Here is a 16351-nt window from a genome sequence, read left to right as displayed (position 1 = left end):
GGTCAGCGTTTTATCAACCGGAAACGAGACACCTATGTTTTCGTATTATAGGAGTCATGAAACGTTGAGAAGCCATAAAAGTAGCCAGTCGCCCGATGAACTTGATTACAATACTTCCTTAGCTTACGCTCGAGACATAAAAAAAATAAACAATAACATTTGGATTTAATAGCTTTTGATATCTGGTATACCTAAACAGTGAGTGAATTTTATGCGGCTATTATTACCATTACATATAACCATTCACTTAAATTAATTGGTAAAAAAATGTACCCATAAATAAGTTATTGTAAAGTTATTTTTATTTACACGCGTATAATTGCACAACAATAATTGTTAGACAAATAGAATGATAAAGAAAGGCAATGTCATATTAAAAAACAAATTACTGGTTTCGATGTAAGGTACCTTATATAAGTTAACAACATACATCTATTTAGTTATTATAGGTACAATTCTAATACGGAATTTATTCTTGAAGTAAGTCGTAAATTGTAAATAGCTATAAATTCGGAAATAATTCTTTTTAAAAGATACAAGTCAAAAATGTATTAGGCATGATTGTCAAGAAACATTCCAATTCTGTTTCAAATTTGCAAGCATTTTATGTCAAAAACTGATTTTTGTAAACGTTCCAGTAATAAATACCAAAGCAAAATCCACCTGAACAGATTTTGCTTCGAAATTTAAATTTTCATATTACTTTTACAACATTTTAATTTAAAAAATTAAAAATGTATCTATTATTTGCGATTATTGATGTAGAAATATCGTTTCTACAAATAAGAATACTACAAAAAATTGTGAACTCTTTTACTGGTATGCAGCGTTATAAATCTTGTTCACTAAAACTTTAGAGAAAATAAGTTCAATCATTATTCCCGAGAAAAAATTAAAGAAAAATGTTACTGTTTAGTAAAAAATTAAATTATTTGTTTATCGAACAACAAATCTATTTGAAATTTAAATTTGTAAAATTTCGAATCTAATAATTTGAAAATATTTGTAACATCTATAACAGAAAAAGAGTTGCACAAATTACAGTTGCTTTTTTTTAATTTCACATTCATCAAAATTGTTAAGTCTCTTTTTTATTTATTTCATATTATTCTTATTGTTCTGCGCGTGAAGTTGAATACGATTTCTTTCCCAACCCCAAACCTAACGCTGAAAAGCAAAACAGCAAGGAAGTACGTAAAAACGGATAACGGTACTGTATCGATTTCTGCTTGGACATGGGGCAAATTAGCACTGAATCTAAACTATGTTTCGCTTCGCCCAAGTGCGACATGCGGCAAATCTGCACCAAACAGTAGAGGCGAAAATCCCTCGGACGCGATCTGGATATGCGGCAAACCAGTTCTAAGGTGACGATTGATTTCCCGTGAATAGATTTTTACTTTCGAAATAGCGGCTCAATTGAAGAAATAGTACCTTTTCTATTACCTTCGAAAAAATTGGCAGTAGTGCAATTGGGCGGAAATTACTTGGGTTATTCAAGTCACCTTTTTTATATATCGGAACTACAACCGCCATTTTTAAACAATCAGGAAAAATAGATTCCCAAATGCAGATATTTATTAACTTTGTTAGGGGGGAAATTAGTACGTTTTTAACTGTACTCAACAGGTTAGTATTAAGGTTATAGAAATCATTCGAATTGTTTTTCTTTAAACTATTTATGACATCTCTGGTTGTTATGCAAGAAATTTCACTAAAACTAAAAGTTTCTGAATTGGATAGTGGGACTTTTTGTGCTAGTAAGTTTAAAGCATCTATTTTTGATATTGTTGCAGGAGGTTGGGGTGCCAGATTTGTAAAGTAATTATTAAATTCATTACTAGTAATTGAGCAATCTAGATTGTTTATTGCTTGTGAGTATTTACTACGTTTTCCACATTGCCTTGTTCTTATTATTAGAGTTTTCGATAGCTTTTTTATTATAGTAAGTTTTCTTGGACTTTAGCTTACTTTTGTATAGAGTACGAAACTCGTTTCTTGCTTTTCTAGTTTGTTCGGTTTTTAAAACAGAATCCATTGTGTTTAAAGAATTCAACGTGTTTCTCATTTCAAATAATTCTTTATCAAACCAATTTATTTTATTAAAGCTTTTGCTGTTATTAATTTTTTTGTGAACTTCTGGAAAAGCAAGATTTGCGTAATACGTAACGATTTCAGTAAATCTAGAAAATTTAATGTTAATATCTAAGCTAGTGTCATCGACAAAACTCCAGTCAACGGTTGTTAGTGAATTATGTAAGTTATTTTTACCAAGTTCAGTAATCGGTCTTATGGTTTTTTGTGTTAACAATTTTCTATTTGAAGATGTAGAAAGCTTCAAATTTAGTTTTATTGCTGATTGATGATCAGATATTTGTACTTTGACTGGACTTATCTTGTAGTGTGATGAATCTATATTGGTAAAAATATTGTCTAAACACGAGTCTTTCCGAGTTGGAAAGTTTACAATATATTCTAACCCGTGACAGCGCATAAAGTCGCACAACAAATTTTTTTGCTGATTGTCGTAGTCGAACCTGACGTTGTAGTCACCTGCTAATACAACATTTAATTCAAGTGAGTTACTTATGCCGAATAATTTGGACAAAACATTCAAAAATAAGTCAAAATCACCAGATGGTGGCCTGTACAAGTTTATAAACACTACTCCAATGATACTAACACTTACTGCTGACACTTCACAGTGATTCTCTACGGAGAGTTGAGTTAGTTGTTTAATACTCTTACAGTTTACGTCATTTCTGGAAAGTATTAGAGAGCCTCCGTGCTTCGAGGGTTTTCTGGAATAGTACGATTTTGTAGAGAAGTTCTGTATAGTCAGAGTTTCCGGTTCTTGGTCATACAACAAATGTTCTGATACTGCAACTAGTGAGCAGTTTTCTTCCGCCAAAAGAACTTCAAATTCTGATAATTTCGAACGAATTGACACTATATTAAGAACAAGTATAGTTATGTTAGTTTGCGAATGTTGCGGGGCGTTTGTGACGAAAAAATCATCACATCAACATTAATATATCCTTTAATTAAAGAAACCAATCAGTATAACATTATAACTCATTTTGGAAAACTTTCTATTAAAACTGCAAAAATACTGCAAAATGCAGGCTATAAAATTTCCTTCCGTACCAACAATTCTTTACATAAATTGATAAACAATAGTAAAGACAAGTCACCTAAGAAATCGAATTCTGGAGTTTACATGTTAAGTTGTAGTGACTGCCCCTTAGTATACATCGGACAAACAGGGAGAAAATTTGAGGAAAGGATAAAAGAATGGGTCTTAAATTGTATAAAATAACATAGTCCTACACATGTAGTTTACGACTCCGAATTCAGTTTTTACCCGAAACGTCCAGATTTTTGGAAAAAAAATCAAAATCATAAAACAACATTTTGCAATTTAATTTTGAATCTGCTAACCAGAATGTTTTAAAATGTTGCAGATGTTTTAAGGCTCTAAAGAGAATCATAAATCTTTAGTCAAAATATATTTGGTTATCCCCTCCAAAAACTTGATGACTTCAGCTCAAAAGTTTGCCGAATAAATCCTATCTAAAATGTACAAAATATGATGCGTCTGTACTTGTGATATATCACTCCATTCATATTTTTTGGATTTGCATATACAGGGTGACTCAAAAAAAAAAATGAATGCGCAAAATTTATTTTACTGATTTACTCAGGAACTACAAAACCGAATGCTTTGAAATTTTGAAGATGTTTTAAAATTATCATAAGCATGGTAAATTTTTGATCAAAATGTATTTGGTCGTCCCCTCCTAAAAAATTTATGACGTCACCACAAAATTTTGCTGAATAAATCCTATCTAAAATGTACAAAATATGGCGAGTCTCTTGTTGTGATTTATCATTCCATTCAAATTTTTTCGATTTGCATATACAGGGTGACTCAGAAAAATTAATGAATGCGTCAATTTATTTTATTGATTTAATCAGGAATTACAGAACCGAATGCTTTGAAATCTTGGAGATGTTTTAAAGTTATCATAAGCATGGTAAATTTTTTATCAAAATGTATTTGCTCATCCCCCCTAAAAAATTGATGACGTCACCCCAAAATTTTGCTGAATAAATCCTATCTAAAATGTACAAAATATGGTGAGTCTCTTCTTGTGATTTATCATTCCATTCAAATTTTTTCGATTTGCATATACAGGGTGACCGAAAAAAATTAATGAATGCGTCAATTTATTTTATTGATTTAATCAGGAATTACAGAACCGGATGCTTTGAAATCTTGGAGATGTTTTAAAGTTATCATAAGCATGGTAAATTTTTTATCAAACTGTATTTGCTCATCTCCCCTAAAAAATTGATGACGTCACCCCAAAATTTTGCTGAATAAATCCTATCTAAAATGTACAAAATATGATGAGTCTGTACTTGTGATTTATCATTCCATTCAAATTTTTTCGATTTGCATATACAGAGTGACTCAAAAAATTAAAGAATGCGTGAATTTATTTTATTGAGTTAATCAGGAACTACAAAACCGAATGCTTTGTAACATAGGAGATGTATTAAAGTTATCATAAGCACATTACCTTTTTTATCAAAATGTATTTGCTAATCCCCCCTCGAAAAATTTGAAGACGTCAGCTCGAAAGTTTACCGAATAAATCCTATCTAAAGCGTAAAAATATGATGAGTCTGTACTTGTGATTTATCACTTCATTCATATTTTTTAGATTTTCTTAAGAGGTGGCTCAAAAAAATTAATGAAGTCAATTTATTTTATTGATTAAATTAAAGGCAACACTTATTATTAGTATTACATTGGACCAACCCAATTTGGTAGACACAAAATTTTTTAAAGTAAAAACTCGGTTGAAACATAAGAGTAGCACGCTTATTTACATCGACTTTAACATTACAGACGTGTGCGCTGTCTAGGTTCCGCGAATGTGGAATAGACATGTTTATAATCAACCAATTGTGAATTCCACTGTCAAAAATTAAAATAAAACTCAATGTTTTATATAATAAGCGGAAGTCGAAGCAATAAAACCGATGGTCGTTTTGTTTACAGTTTCTCTGTTTGACTCTCACGTATGCTGTTACGCTTGTCATCTTAAATTAAGAATGTTTATACATAAACGATTTTCAGTTGCCTCTCATATTACTAGACAGCGGATTTCTGTCGGGCTACGTCACGATTATAGGTGGGGACGCGCTGGATCGCGGGGACTCAATAGCGGGTGATAGATAATCACTGAATTTAATCGGTACTAATTCCATAAATATAATTAACGATTTATTAATCAAACGGCTAAGTAAATGAGAACGGGAATTAACAGCAGAGTGCAACGAAACAGCGTTATTCTAATCTCAAATAAACGAAGTGCAGTCCGTAACCGCAATGAATTCGCATCCCGTACGAGCCGTACCGAGTTTGGCCTTGCCTAGCCCGACAGAAATCCGCTCTCTACATATTACACACCGGCGCCGTATACGTGAGTAAATTGTTTCGTTATTTTATTGATTATAACAAATCAATATTCAAAACGACCCAATTCATTTTCCCGAAAATTTGGGAATACAATAATTTTATTCTTAGTATTACACTACATCTATCCCAACTGATATACGTGTCCTTGCAAAAATGTTGATGACGTCATCGCATTTTTTTTTTAAATTCCCACTTCAAAAATGTAATGAGAAAAAAATACAATAGGCATGCAGTCGTCAAGTTTCCGACAGCGAGGGAAGTACAGTCTAAACTCTTTAGACCAATTTTTTTAATTCCACAATTGTTTATTTACAGTTCTGTCATAGTAACTGCCGCAAACTACATATTTTTATTTCGAATATATTTACATTTTATGAAGGAAATTAAAGAATGTAAGGAGGTATAAGAGAAAATTTAATATTATACACGTGACAAAAATGCCAGTATAGGCTCGTGAGTCAGTATAACACTCGCACTATCATGCTCGTGTCATACATACTCACTCACTTATACTGGCTTATTTTTGTCACTTGTATAATACATAACTATTATTGTATTCAATATGATGAAACCACCAATGCAGAAAGTAAGAAAAATTTATATCAAAATTTAGTTTTCGGTTTAGTAAAAAAGTTCTTTGGAATTAATAGTTCATAAACAAAACTGCAAGTTGCTGTTCGATTTCTCTCTAGAAACGTTTTTTATGGGTCATGGTACTGCTGAGGTTCTTTTTAATAATATTCTAACAGCAATTAATAATGCTGGCCTGCCACAAAAAAAATGTATATCTCTTAGAAGCGACGGTCCCAATACAAATAAAAAGATATTTAAACTTTTTAACGAAGAGTTAATTCTCGTCAATTGGTGTATATTGGAACTTGTGCAATACATACAATTCATAATAGTTTCTGCAAGGGGTTAGCAGAGTTTGAAAATGTTAATGAAATTGTCATCAAGTTGTATTATTATTTTCATGGTAAGTAAAGTTAAATATTTTGTAGAAAATATTGAGTAAGAAGATGATTTCTAGGCTGGCCTACAAGATTAGAGGATTTTGAAAATATACAAAAGAAATTTAAAATATTCCCTAAAAGATTTCTTAAACATATAAAAAACAGATGGCTAATTATTGGTCCAGCAATATCTCGAATACTTGAAATGTGGAATGTCCTAGAAGAATATTTTTTTCGATATATTCCAAAAAAGCATCAAAGCACAACAGATAGTACGAGTTACAGAGATATCGTAAAGTTATTAAAACAACCCACTATGAAAGCAGAATTGCAATTTACACAGTTGTTTGTTTGCAAATATTTCACCAGTTTTACTCTAGTGCAGTGGTTCGCAAACTGGGTGCCGCGGCACACTAGGGTGCCGCGGATCCCCCAAGAGGGTGCCGCGAAAATTTTATAATGATGTTTATAAATATAAGCACAGAACCAACTTTAAAAAATAATAATTGATGATCTGATTTTATTAATATGGTACAACTGTTCAGTAATGGAAAATGTGTTCTGAACATGTTAATTTTCTTCATACTGAAGTAAGATGGCTAACAAATATTTATAAAATAATCTTAACATCAATTACATATTATACAAACATGTGATAAAGTGTTTTTGATAATAAATTAGTTACAATTAAAACTGTTCTTGGTGGGGTGCCGCCAAATTTTGTTTAAAATTTTAGGGTGTCATCAATAATAAAAGTTTGCAAACCACTGCTCTAGTATTTAAAAAGCAACAGCCATCGGTCCACGTCTTGCGGGATGAAATTAAAAATCTAATAGTATCACTTTTAATGAACTTTTGCAAGCAAGATGTTACCGTTACTTTCAATAATTTTGATATCAACGAATTTTTTGTACGCCAAACCTATTTACCTTTCACAGAGATTATTTGTGGATCTGATGCTCAAGATGAAATTTCTAAGTTATCCGAGAAATATCGTCTCTTGCTTTTAAAACAGATTTAGAAATTCTATATAAATTCCAGCAAATATTTGATCCAAAAATCTCTAATTCAGATACAAGAGTTAAAATATTTTAGTTGTTTAAATGTTGCCAATATTACTCATCATAGGGAAGTCTATAACTTGTCCAAGTTGACAAAATTTATAAATATTGCAAAAATTGATACTGATATGCTAATTACCGAATACAAGTTGTTACAGTCAAAAACATGTTTTCGAGAAGTTTTAAACCAAAAACCGCAACGTGTTGATCACGTTTGGTTTAAAGTTTTTGATTTAAAAAAATCATTATTAACATTACCAAAGTATCCAGAACTGAAAAAGTTTGTTAATGCTGTCTTGTCAATTCCCCATGGCAGCGCTGATATAGAAAGAGGTTTTTCTCAATCAGCATTAGTATTAACAGATGATAAATGTCGTATGTCTGAAAAAATGTAAATGCCCGATTAAATATAAAAAGTGGCATGGTGGCTTACTCAAATAAACCTTATTTGTTTCCTATAGATAAAAGACTTATATCAATGGCATGTAATGCATATCGTTCATACATAACTTATTTAGAAGAAAGCCGAAAAGTTGAAGAGAAGAAAAGAAGAGATGACGAAGAACAACAAAAATTGAAGTTTGAACCGAGGGAATTGGAACCAAAAAAAAATCAAATAAAAGCGAAACAAAAAACTGTGTGCTGAAGACAATAAACTACTGGCTGATGCCTTGAAAGCAAAAGACCTAACTAGTGCGGCTGTAGGACCAACGATTTTATAGAGCACAAGCGAATACCGTCTAAAAGAGGAAAGTCTTAAAAATGAATGTTGTAAAATAGAAAAGTCCATCTAAAAAAAGAAAGAGTGATTTAATTAGTTTTTTAAACAAAAGAAGAAAACTTGATTAGAATTAATATTTACAATAATTTATAATATGTTCTCACTTTCCAGAGTTTAATGTTTATTTTATTATATTTTTATACATATTTAATAATTAAAATTGCACGAAAAGTCGTCCCTTTTCTTTACCTTTTAGCGCTAAGAAATAGCTATTTTAGCTACTTTTGACATTCACAACTGCTCTGAAACCTGATGTGAGCAAATTCATCGACAGAGTCTAGCCACTCTTCGATATTATGACAACATGGGTTAAATTCTCTAAGCACTAACTTATAATCTTTTGTCAGGTCTTTATTCCACTTCTGATATTACCTTATGTTTCTCTAAAACACAGCGTCACAACAAATTATTAAATCCCCGCTCCTTTTTTACAACGTATCCCGTACAATCTCAGATATTGAATGACGCATCCACCAGTCAATGCTAGTTTCCTTGCACGCCTCCTGACCTCGCCCCGCTTCCAACCACACGATGCTCAACTCAAGCTCAGCTTTGAGTCGCGACATCCATCACAAGCGGCGCTAACATATCCGTGCAAATTTAATCTAACAATAATGGTACAATAAAATTACCCATTTAACTTAAAAAAATTGGTCTAAAGGGTTCAGACAGTACTTCCCTCTAGTCGGAAACGTGACGACTGCATGATTATTTTGTTTTTTTTTAGCATTACATTTTTGTAGTGGGGCATTTTAAAATAAATTGAGTATTAATTTTTTCGATTTTGTCATTATTTGGCGTTGACATCTTTGTAATTTTTTTTGCGATGATTGCTTATTAAATTGGTCGAAGTGTATAATATGTAGCCTATGCAAACATTGTCAGGCGTGAACAGATAACAGGCACACAGTTATAGTACTTGTAATTTAAGACAAATACGTCTGCAAAATTTCAAAGTATCCAGTTTTGCAATTCTTGATTTAATCAATAAAATAATTGATTAAGTAATTCTTTTTTCAGACACCCCGTATAAGCACATCTAAAAAATATTAATGCAGTGATAAATCACCAGTATAGACTCATCATTCTTTACACATTTAAGATAGCATTTTTAGGGGGGATAAGCAAATACATTTTGATCAAAATTTTACCATGCTTATAAATTTAAAACATTTCCAAGATTTCAATGCATTCGGTTTACTAGTTCCTGATTAAATCAATAGAATAAATTTACGCATTCATTATTGTTTTTGAGTCACCTGTATATGCAAATCAAAAAAATATGAATGGAATGATAAATCACAACTACAGACTCATCATATTTTGCACATTTAAGATAGCATTTATTCACCAAAATTTTGAGGCGACATCATCAATTTTTTAGGGGGGAGGAGCAAATACATTTTGACTAAAAATTTACCATGCCTATGATAACTTTAAAATATCTCCAAGATTTCAAGGCATTCAGTTTTGTAGTTCTTGATTAAATCAATAAAATACATTCACGCATTCATTATTGTTTTTGAGTCACCCTGTATCTGCAAATCCAAAAAATATGATTGGAATGATAAATCACAAGTACAAACTCATCATATTTTGTACATTTTAGATAGGATTTATTCGGCAAAATTTTGAGGTGACGTCATCAATTTTTTAGGGAGGATGAGCAATTACATTTTGACTAAAAATTTAATATGCCTATGATAACTTTAAAACATCTCCAAGATTTCAAAGCATTTGGTTTTGTAGTTCCTAATTAAATCAATAAAATAAATTCACGCATTCATTAATTTTGTTGAGTCACCCTGTATATGTGAATTCAAAAAATATGAATGGAATGATAAATCACAAGTACAGACTCATCAAATTTTGTACATTTTAGATAGGATTTACTCAGCAAAATTTTGGGGTGACGTCATCAATTTTTTAGGGGGGATGAGCAAATACATTTTGATCAAAAATTTACCATGCTTATGATAACTTTAAAATATTTCCAAGATTTGAAAGCATTTAGTTTTGTAGTTTCTGATTTAATCAATAAAATACATTGATGCATTCATTAATTTTTTTGAGTCACCCTGGATATGCTAATCCAAAAAATATGAATTGAAAGATTAATAACAAGTACAGACTCATCATATTTTGTACATTTTAGGTAGGATTTATTCGGGAAACTTTTGAGCTGACGTCATCAATTTTTTGGAGGGGATAAGTAAATATATTTTGATTAAAATTTTATCATGCTTATCATAACTATAAACCATCTGCAAGATTTCAAAGCACTCGGTTTTGTCGATTCCAAATTAAATGTCAAAATGTTGTTACCTAATTTTGATTTTTTTTCCAAAAATCTGGACGTTTCGGGTAAAAACTCAATTCGGAGTCATAAACTACATGTGTAGGACTATGTTATTTTATACAATTTAAAACCCATTTACTATGTACAATTTTGAAGTGACGTCATCGCATTAGTGGTGGAGATGATTAGACAAATTTTTGTTAGCGTTTTACCATCTACATGGTATTCCTAATATAAGTACAAAATTTCACAACACTTGGTCCAGTACTTTCGGAGATTATCTGTCTAATAAAAATCCGGGACGGCAGGCAGACGGACAGACCGACAGACAGACGGAAACGGGAGACCTATTTCTTCGTCCTCTAGGGGTCATGGAAGATCGTGAATACGTAAAAGTACAGAGTCGGCCGACGTACTCGATTACAATACTTCCTTTGCTTACGCTCGGGAAGTAATAAAATATAGAGATAATGAGACGACTAATTACACTTGTATCTCCATCACTTCTTTTATTCTTTTACTATCCAATTGGTTTTTCACAAATTCAAGTACCTATTTATTAAGCTGCTCATTTCAAGATATGTTACTCCCTGGACCCGTTTTATTTATTACTCATATTTTATCGCCCAATATGTTATTGAACATACAATTTGCATTTTCATACTGACCGAAATTGTAATATATTCAGTACTACCCTTTTAAATTACAGCCTGATTTTTCTAGCACATTATACATCTTATATACTCGTATACTTCATTCAGATAATTACCTTCCAGAATTTGTTCTAGATGTACCTTCAGCACAACCTCCAAACGAAGACGTCAAATCGAACTCCAGGAACAATTTTACTTTACTTGCACGTGCCGAGCTTGTAGTGAAAACTGGCCCGAAGAAGACGAAGAAAGCGATAGCAGAGAATTCAGCGAATCCTTTGATTTAGTAGAGATGGCTCTGTTAAGAAACGATCGAAGAGCGCTAGAAGATCTTGGGACAGCCTTTGCGCGCAAACTGAAATCCGTGGAAGTAACAGCCCCCACGAGGGGATTAACATGCCTAAGGAAGCTGGTCGTAGACTGCTACCAGGTCTACGAATCTCCTAGAAATATTACCAACGAATAAGTTCGCCTCTACGTTTTTTAAACGGTGATATTTTGGTTGCGTATTAATGTTTTTTTTCCATGTTTTTTTTTATTTTCGTTTTTTGCCCCCAAATATAAAGTATTATATATAAAATATATATATATATATATATATAGTATACTGTTTGTTTTCATGGATAATCTCTTATCCATCCAATTCCGGGAACACAACTACCATGGCCGCATATCTTGAAAACGGCTAGAAATTTTGAAATTCCATAAATGCCAATCGTATTTAGAATGGAATAGAATATGTTTATTGGTACTTTACATGAAAGGAAATGTTTGTACAAGTTAAAAGATAATACAACAACAATTTAACAATATTCGTACATTACATGAATAAAAATGTTTGTACAGGTGGTATGATAACAACTTAACAATAAACAATAAAGATAGTATAACCGAAACAGTGCAATGAAAGTTAACAATTTAAAACTTGAACGCAAAGACTTTTTTGGATTTGCATATACAGGGTGACTCAAAAAAATTAATGAATGCATAAATTTATTTTATTGATTTACTCAGGAACTACAAAACCGAATGCTTTGAAATCTTGCAGATGTTTTAAGGTTATAAAGAGCATAATAAATGTTTAGTCAAAATATATTTGCTTATCCCCTCCAAAAAATTGATGACGTCAGCTCGAAAGTTTGCCGAATAAATCCTATCTAAACTGTAAAAATATGATGAGTCTGTACTTGTAATTTATCACTCCATTCATATTCTTTGGATTTGCATATACAGGGCGACTCAAAAAAATTAATGAATGCGTAAATATATTTTATTGATTTAATTAGGAACTACAAAACCGAATGCTCTGAAATCTTGCAGATGTTTTAAGGTCATAAAGAGCATAATAAATGTTTAGTCAAAATATATTTGCTTATCCCCTCCAAAAACTTGATGACGTCAGCTCGAAAGTTTGCCGAATAAATCATATCTAAAATGTACAAAATATGATGAGTCTGTACTTGTCATTTATCACTCCATTCATAATAAATTTTTAGTCAAAATATATTTGGTTATCTTCTACAAAAAACTGATGACGTCAGCTCAAAAGTTTGCCGAATAAATCGTATCTAAAATGTACAAAATATGATGAGTCTGTACTTGTGATTTATCATTCCATTCATATTTTTGGATTTGCATATGCAGGGTGACTCAAAAAAATTAATGAAGGCGTGAATTTATTTTATCGATTTAATCAGGAATTACAAAACCGAATGCTTTGAAATCTTGGGAATATTTTAAAGTTATTATAAGCATGGTAAACTTTTGTTCAAAATGTATTTGTTCATCCCTCCTAAAAAAATTGATGACGTCACCCTTAAATTTTGCTGAATAAATCCTATCTCAAATGCAAAAAATATGATGAGTTTGTACTTGTGATTTATCATTCCATTCATATTTTTTAGATTTTCTTAAGAGGTGGTTCAAAAAAATTAATGAAGTCAATTTATTTTATTGATTAAATTAAAGGCAACACTTATTATTAGTATTACACCCCAACCAACCCAATTTGGTAGACACAAAATTTGTTAAAGGAAAAACTCGGTTGAAACATAAGGGTAGCACGCTTATTTACATCGACTTTAACATTACAGAGCTGCATTTGTTTTATGCGCTCACTTGGTTCCGCGAATGTGGAATAGATATGTTTATAATCAACCAATTGTGAATTTCACCGTCAAGAATTAAAATAAAACCCAATGTTTTATATAATAAGCGGAAGTCGAAGTAATAAAACCGATGGTCGTTTTGTTTACAGTTTCTCTGTTTGACTCTTACGTATGCTGTTACGCTTGTCATCTTAAATTAAGAATGTTTATACATAAACGATTTTCAGTTGCCTTTCATATTACTAGACAGCGGATTTTTGTCGGGCTACGTCACGATTATAGGTGGGGACGCGCTGGATCGCCGGGACTCAGTAGCGGGTGATAGCTAATCACTGAATTTAATCGGTACTAATTCCATAAATATAATTAACGATTTATTAATCAAACGGCTAAGTAAATGAGAACGGGAATTAACAGCAGAGTGCAACGAAACAGCGTTATTCTAATCTCAAATAAACGAAGTGCAGTCCGCAACCGCAATGAATTCGCATCCCGTACATACGAGCCGTACCGAGTTTGGCCTTGCCTAGCCCGACAGAAATCCGCTCTCTAGATATTACACACCGGCGCCGTATACGTGAGTAAATTGTTTCGTTATTTTATTGATTATAAGAAATCAATATTCAAAACGACCCAATTCATTTTCCCGAAAATTTGGGAATACAATAATTTTATTCTTAGTATTACACTACATCTATCCCAACTGATATACGTGTCCTTGCAAAAATGTTGATGACGTCATCACAATTTTTTTTTAAATTCCCACTACAAAAATGTAATGAGAAAAAAAAACACAATAGGCATGCAGTCGTCAAGTTTCTGACAGCGAGGGAAGTACTGTCTAAACTCTTTAGACCAATTTTTTATTCTTCCGCCAACTCTGATAATGTTATTTTGATCTAGAAATGGACTTAAACTTAACAGTTTACTTTTTTTACTAACCTCACCACCTTCTTTCAAGTCGCTAAATTCGTTACTAAAAGCTTGTTTTTGAACAAATCTGACGATTTTGATGCGCGCCTCATCGAAGTCTTGTGGATGTAATGATCTTTTGTTAAAATTATTTTTTGACGGCGAGGTAATGAATTCAATAAACCGAAAAAAATACGCTACACACTTAATGAGTCTATTGTAATTAGAGAAAGATTCAATTAACGTGAACGATCAATTATTATTTGTTATCGTTGTTGTTACTCTTTTACGTGTTTCGGGAACATCTTGTAGCATAACATCGAGTTGAAATTTACCTGGCCAATTGTTTGAGTTTTTTGTTAACCAATGTGGCCCGTGCCACCATAGAGTACATTTTGACAATTGTTCTGGGGACATGCCTCGTGAAACTATATCGGCGGGATTATCGACACCGTTAACAAGACGCCACTGGTCAATGTTGCAATTAGATTGTATTTGCGCTACTCGATTACCTACAAAAATTTGCCAGTGTGTAGCCGGTTTAGACAACCAATGTAAAACTATGGTCGAGTCCGTCCAAAAGAATTTAGCTGATATAGTGATGTCTAATATTTGAGAAATGCGAGTTGTTAAATCGGATAAAAGTACTGTCGCCATTAGCTCCAATCTTGGAATTGTCACTCTTTTGATTGGCGCGACGCGCGATTTTGAGGTCAATAATTGAATTTGAACATTTCCGTCAATGCCGACAGTTCGTAAATAGATAGCTGCACCGTAAGCCTTTTCGGAAGTGTCCGAAAATCCATGTAACTCTATATTAGTGACGTTTGGAGGTATTGTTTTGCGACTGATACGAATTTTATCCAGATGTGTTAAATCGTGAATGAGATTTAGCCATTCACCATGAATGTTTTGGGCAACCCTCTGATCCAGGCTTAAATTTGCCGACCAACATTGTTGTAATAGCAATTTTGCCTTTACTACAATGGGACTTATTAGACCCAAGGGGTCAAACACCTTTGAGATGGTTGACAAAATGTGTTTTTTGTTATGTTTGTAGAAGATGTGTTGGTGTTAATATTGAATTTATACCCTAATGTATCTTGACTAAAATTCCAATATAAACCTAGTGTTTTATTTGTGTCATGCTTGTCGAAATTAAAATTGTCGGTAAAGGTGCGATCAACTTCAGGTATTAAATTTATGTCATTAAATGCCCATTTTGTTAAATGAAAACCTCCTGAGCGTAAAATGTTGTCAATTTGTGATTGTAATTCCATGGCTTGTGGCAGGGAATCAGCACCTGATAGTAAGTCACCAACACAAAAATCTCGAATGATTTTGGCACTTGCATTTGGAAATGACTCCCGGTTTTCGTGTGCTAATTGTTGAAGTGATCGTATTGCTAAAAATGGGGCACTGGTGGTCCCATATGTGACTGTTGTCAAACGGTAGACTTGCATGGGATCTTCCCTGTTTTCACGCCAAAATATTCGGTGGTAATCGCGATCGGGTGTATTTAAATAAATTTGCCGATACATTTTAGCAATGTCAGCGTTGATAACGTATTGAAATGTTCTGAACCTAAGTGTTATGTCGAAAATGTCCTGCTGAATAACTGAACCCGCAAGTAAATTTTGATTTAAGGCCAAACCGTTGTCGGACTTCATGCTACCATCAAAAACTACCCGAATTTTTGTTCCCTTGAAGACCGAATGATGTGGTATGTAATATGTATTTGGATTATGTAATTGATCATTTGGAACCTTTTCCATGTGACCAAGTTCCTCGTATTCACGCATGAACTCAACGTATTTTCATTTTAAATTTGGATCCTTATTTAGTTTCTTTTCTAAACTGAGAAATCGTTTGCGAGCCATTTCGGAGGAAGACCCTAATTGCATGCAATTGTCTTTTATGGGCAGGGAAACCCAAAAACGACCGTTGGCGTCCCTTTTTGTGTTTGCCTTGAAATGTGATTCACAAATAATATCTTGCTGGACGGGTACTGGTTTATTAGTGTGATAATCCTCTGTTTCCCAAAATTTTGCTACCTGTTTAGATAAATTTTCGAGATCAGAATTTATGGTCAC

At 32.5% G+C, this 16351-nt stretch overlaps 2 protein-coding genes across 4 annotated transcripts in view; one reads left to right on the top strand and one right to left on the bottom strand.

Moving 5' to 3' along the window:
* The window catches only part of LOC135143949 (uncharacterized), a 71052-nt gene extending 59270 nt beyond the window's left edge, over nucleotides 1-11782 (top strand). For 2 of the 3 annotated variants that reach the window (XR_010282953.1, XM_064075852.1), the window contains exon 2: nucleotides 11374-11782. Coding sequence is in view for 2 of the 3 variants with exons in the window: in XM_064075852.1 (XP_063931922.1) it covers nucleotides 11374-11704 (331 nt within the window). In the remaining variant the exon portion in view is untranslated. Of the gene's footprint in view, nucleotides 1-11361 lie in introns of all 3 variants that reach the window. The other variant, XM_064075851.1, reaches the window with a different exon arrangement.
* Nucleotides 11783-14209: 2427 nt separating this feature from the next.
* On the bottom strand, nucleotides 14210-16060 carry LOC135143935 (uncharacterized). Its single transcript, XM_064075837.1, has 4 exons — nucleotides 15385-16060; nucleotides 14594-15238; nucleotides 14289-14377; nucleotides 14210-14245 (listed from the first exon to the last, which is right to left on the bottom strand). The coding sequence occupies exons 1-4, from the start codon at nucleotides 16058-16060 to the stop codon at nucleotides 14210-14212; spliced, it is 1446 nt and encodes a 481-aa protein (XP_063931907.1).
* Nucleotides 16061-16351: the final 291 nt, after the last annotated feature.

This window comes from Zophobas morio, unplaced genomic scaffold (assembly GCF_036711695.1).
Source record: "Zophobas morio isolate AGI-343-1 ecotype UQ-CSIRO unplaced genomic scaffold, CSIRO_AGI_Zmor_V1 ptg000078l, whole genome shotgun sequence".
NCBI classification, from domain to species: domain Eukaryota; kingdom Metazoa; phylum Arthropoda; class Insecta; order Coleoptera; family Tenebrionidae; genus Zophobas; species Zophobas morio.
The sequence above is the reverse complement of the archived record's forward strand: the minus strand, read 5'-3'. Positions and strand labels throughout refer to the sequence as shown.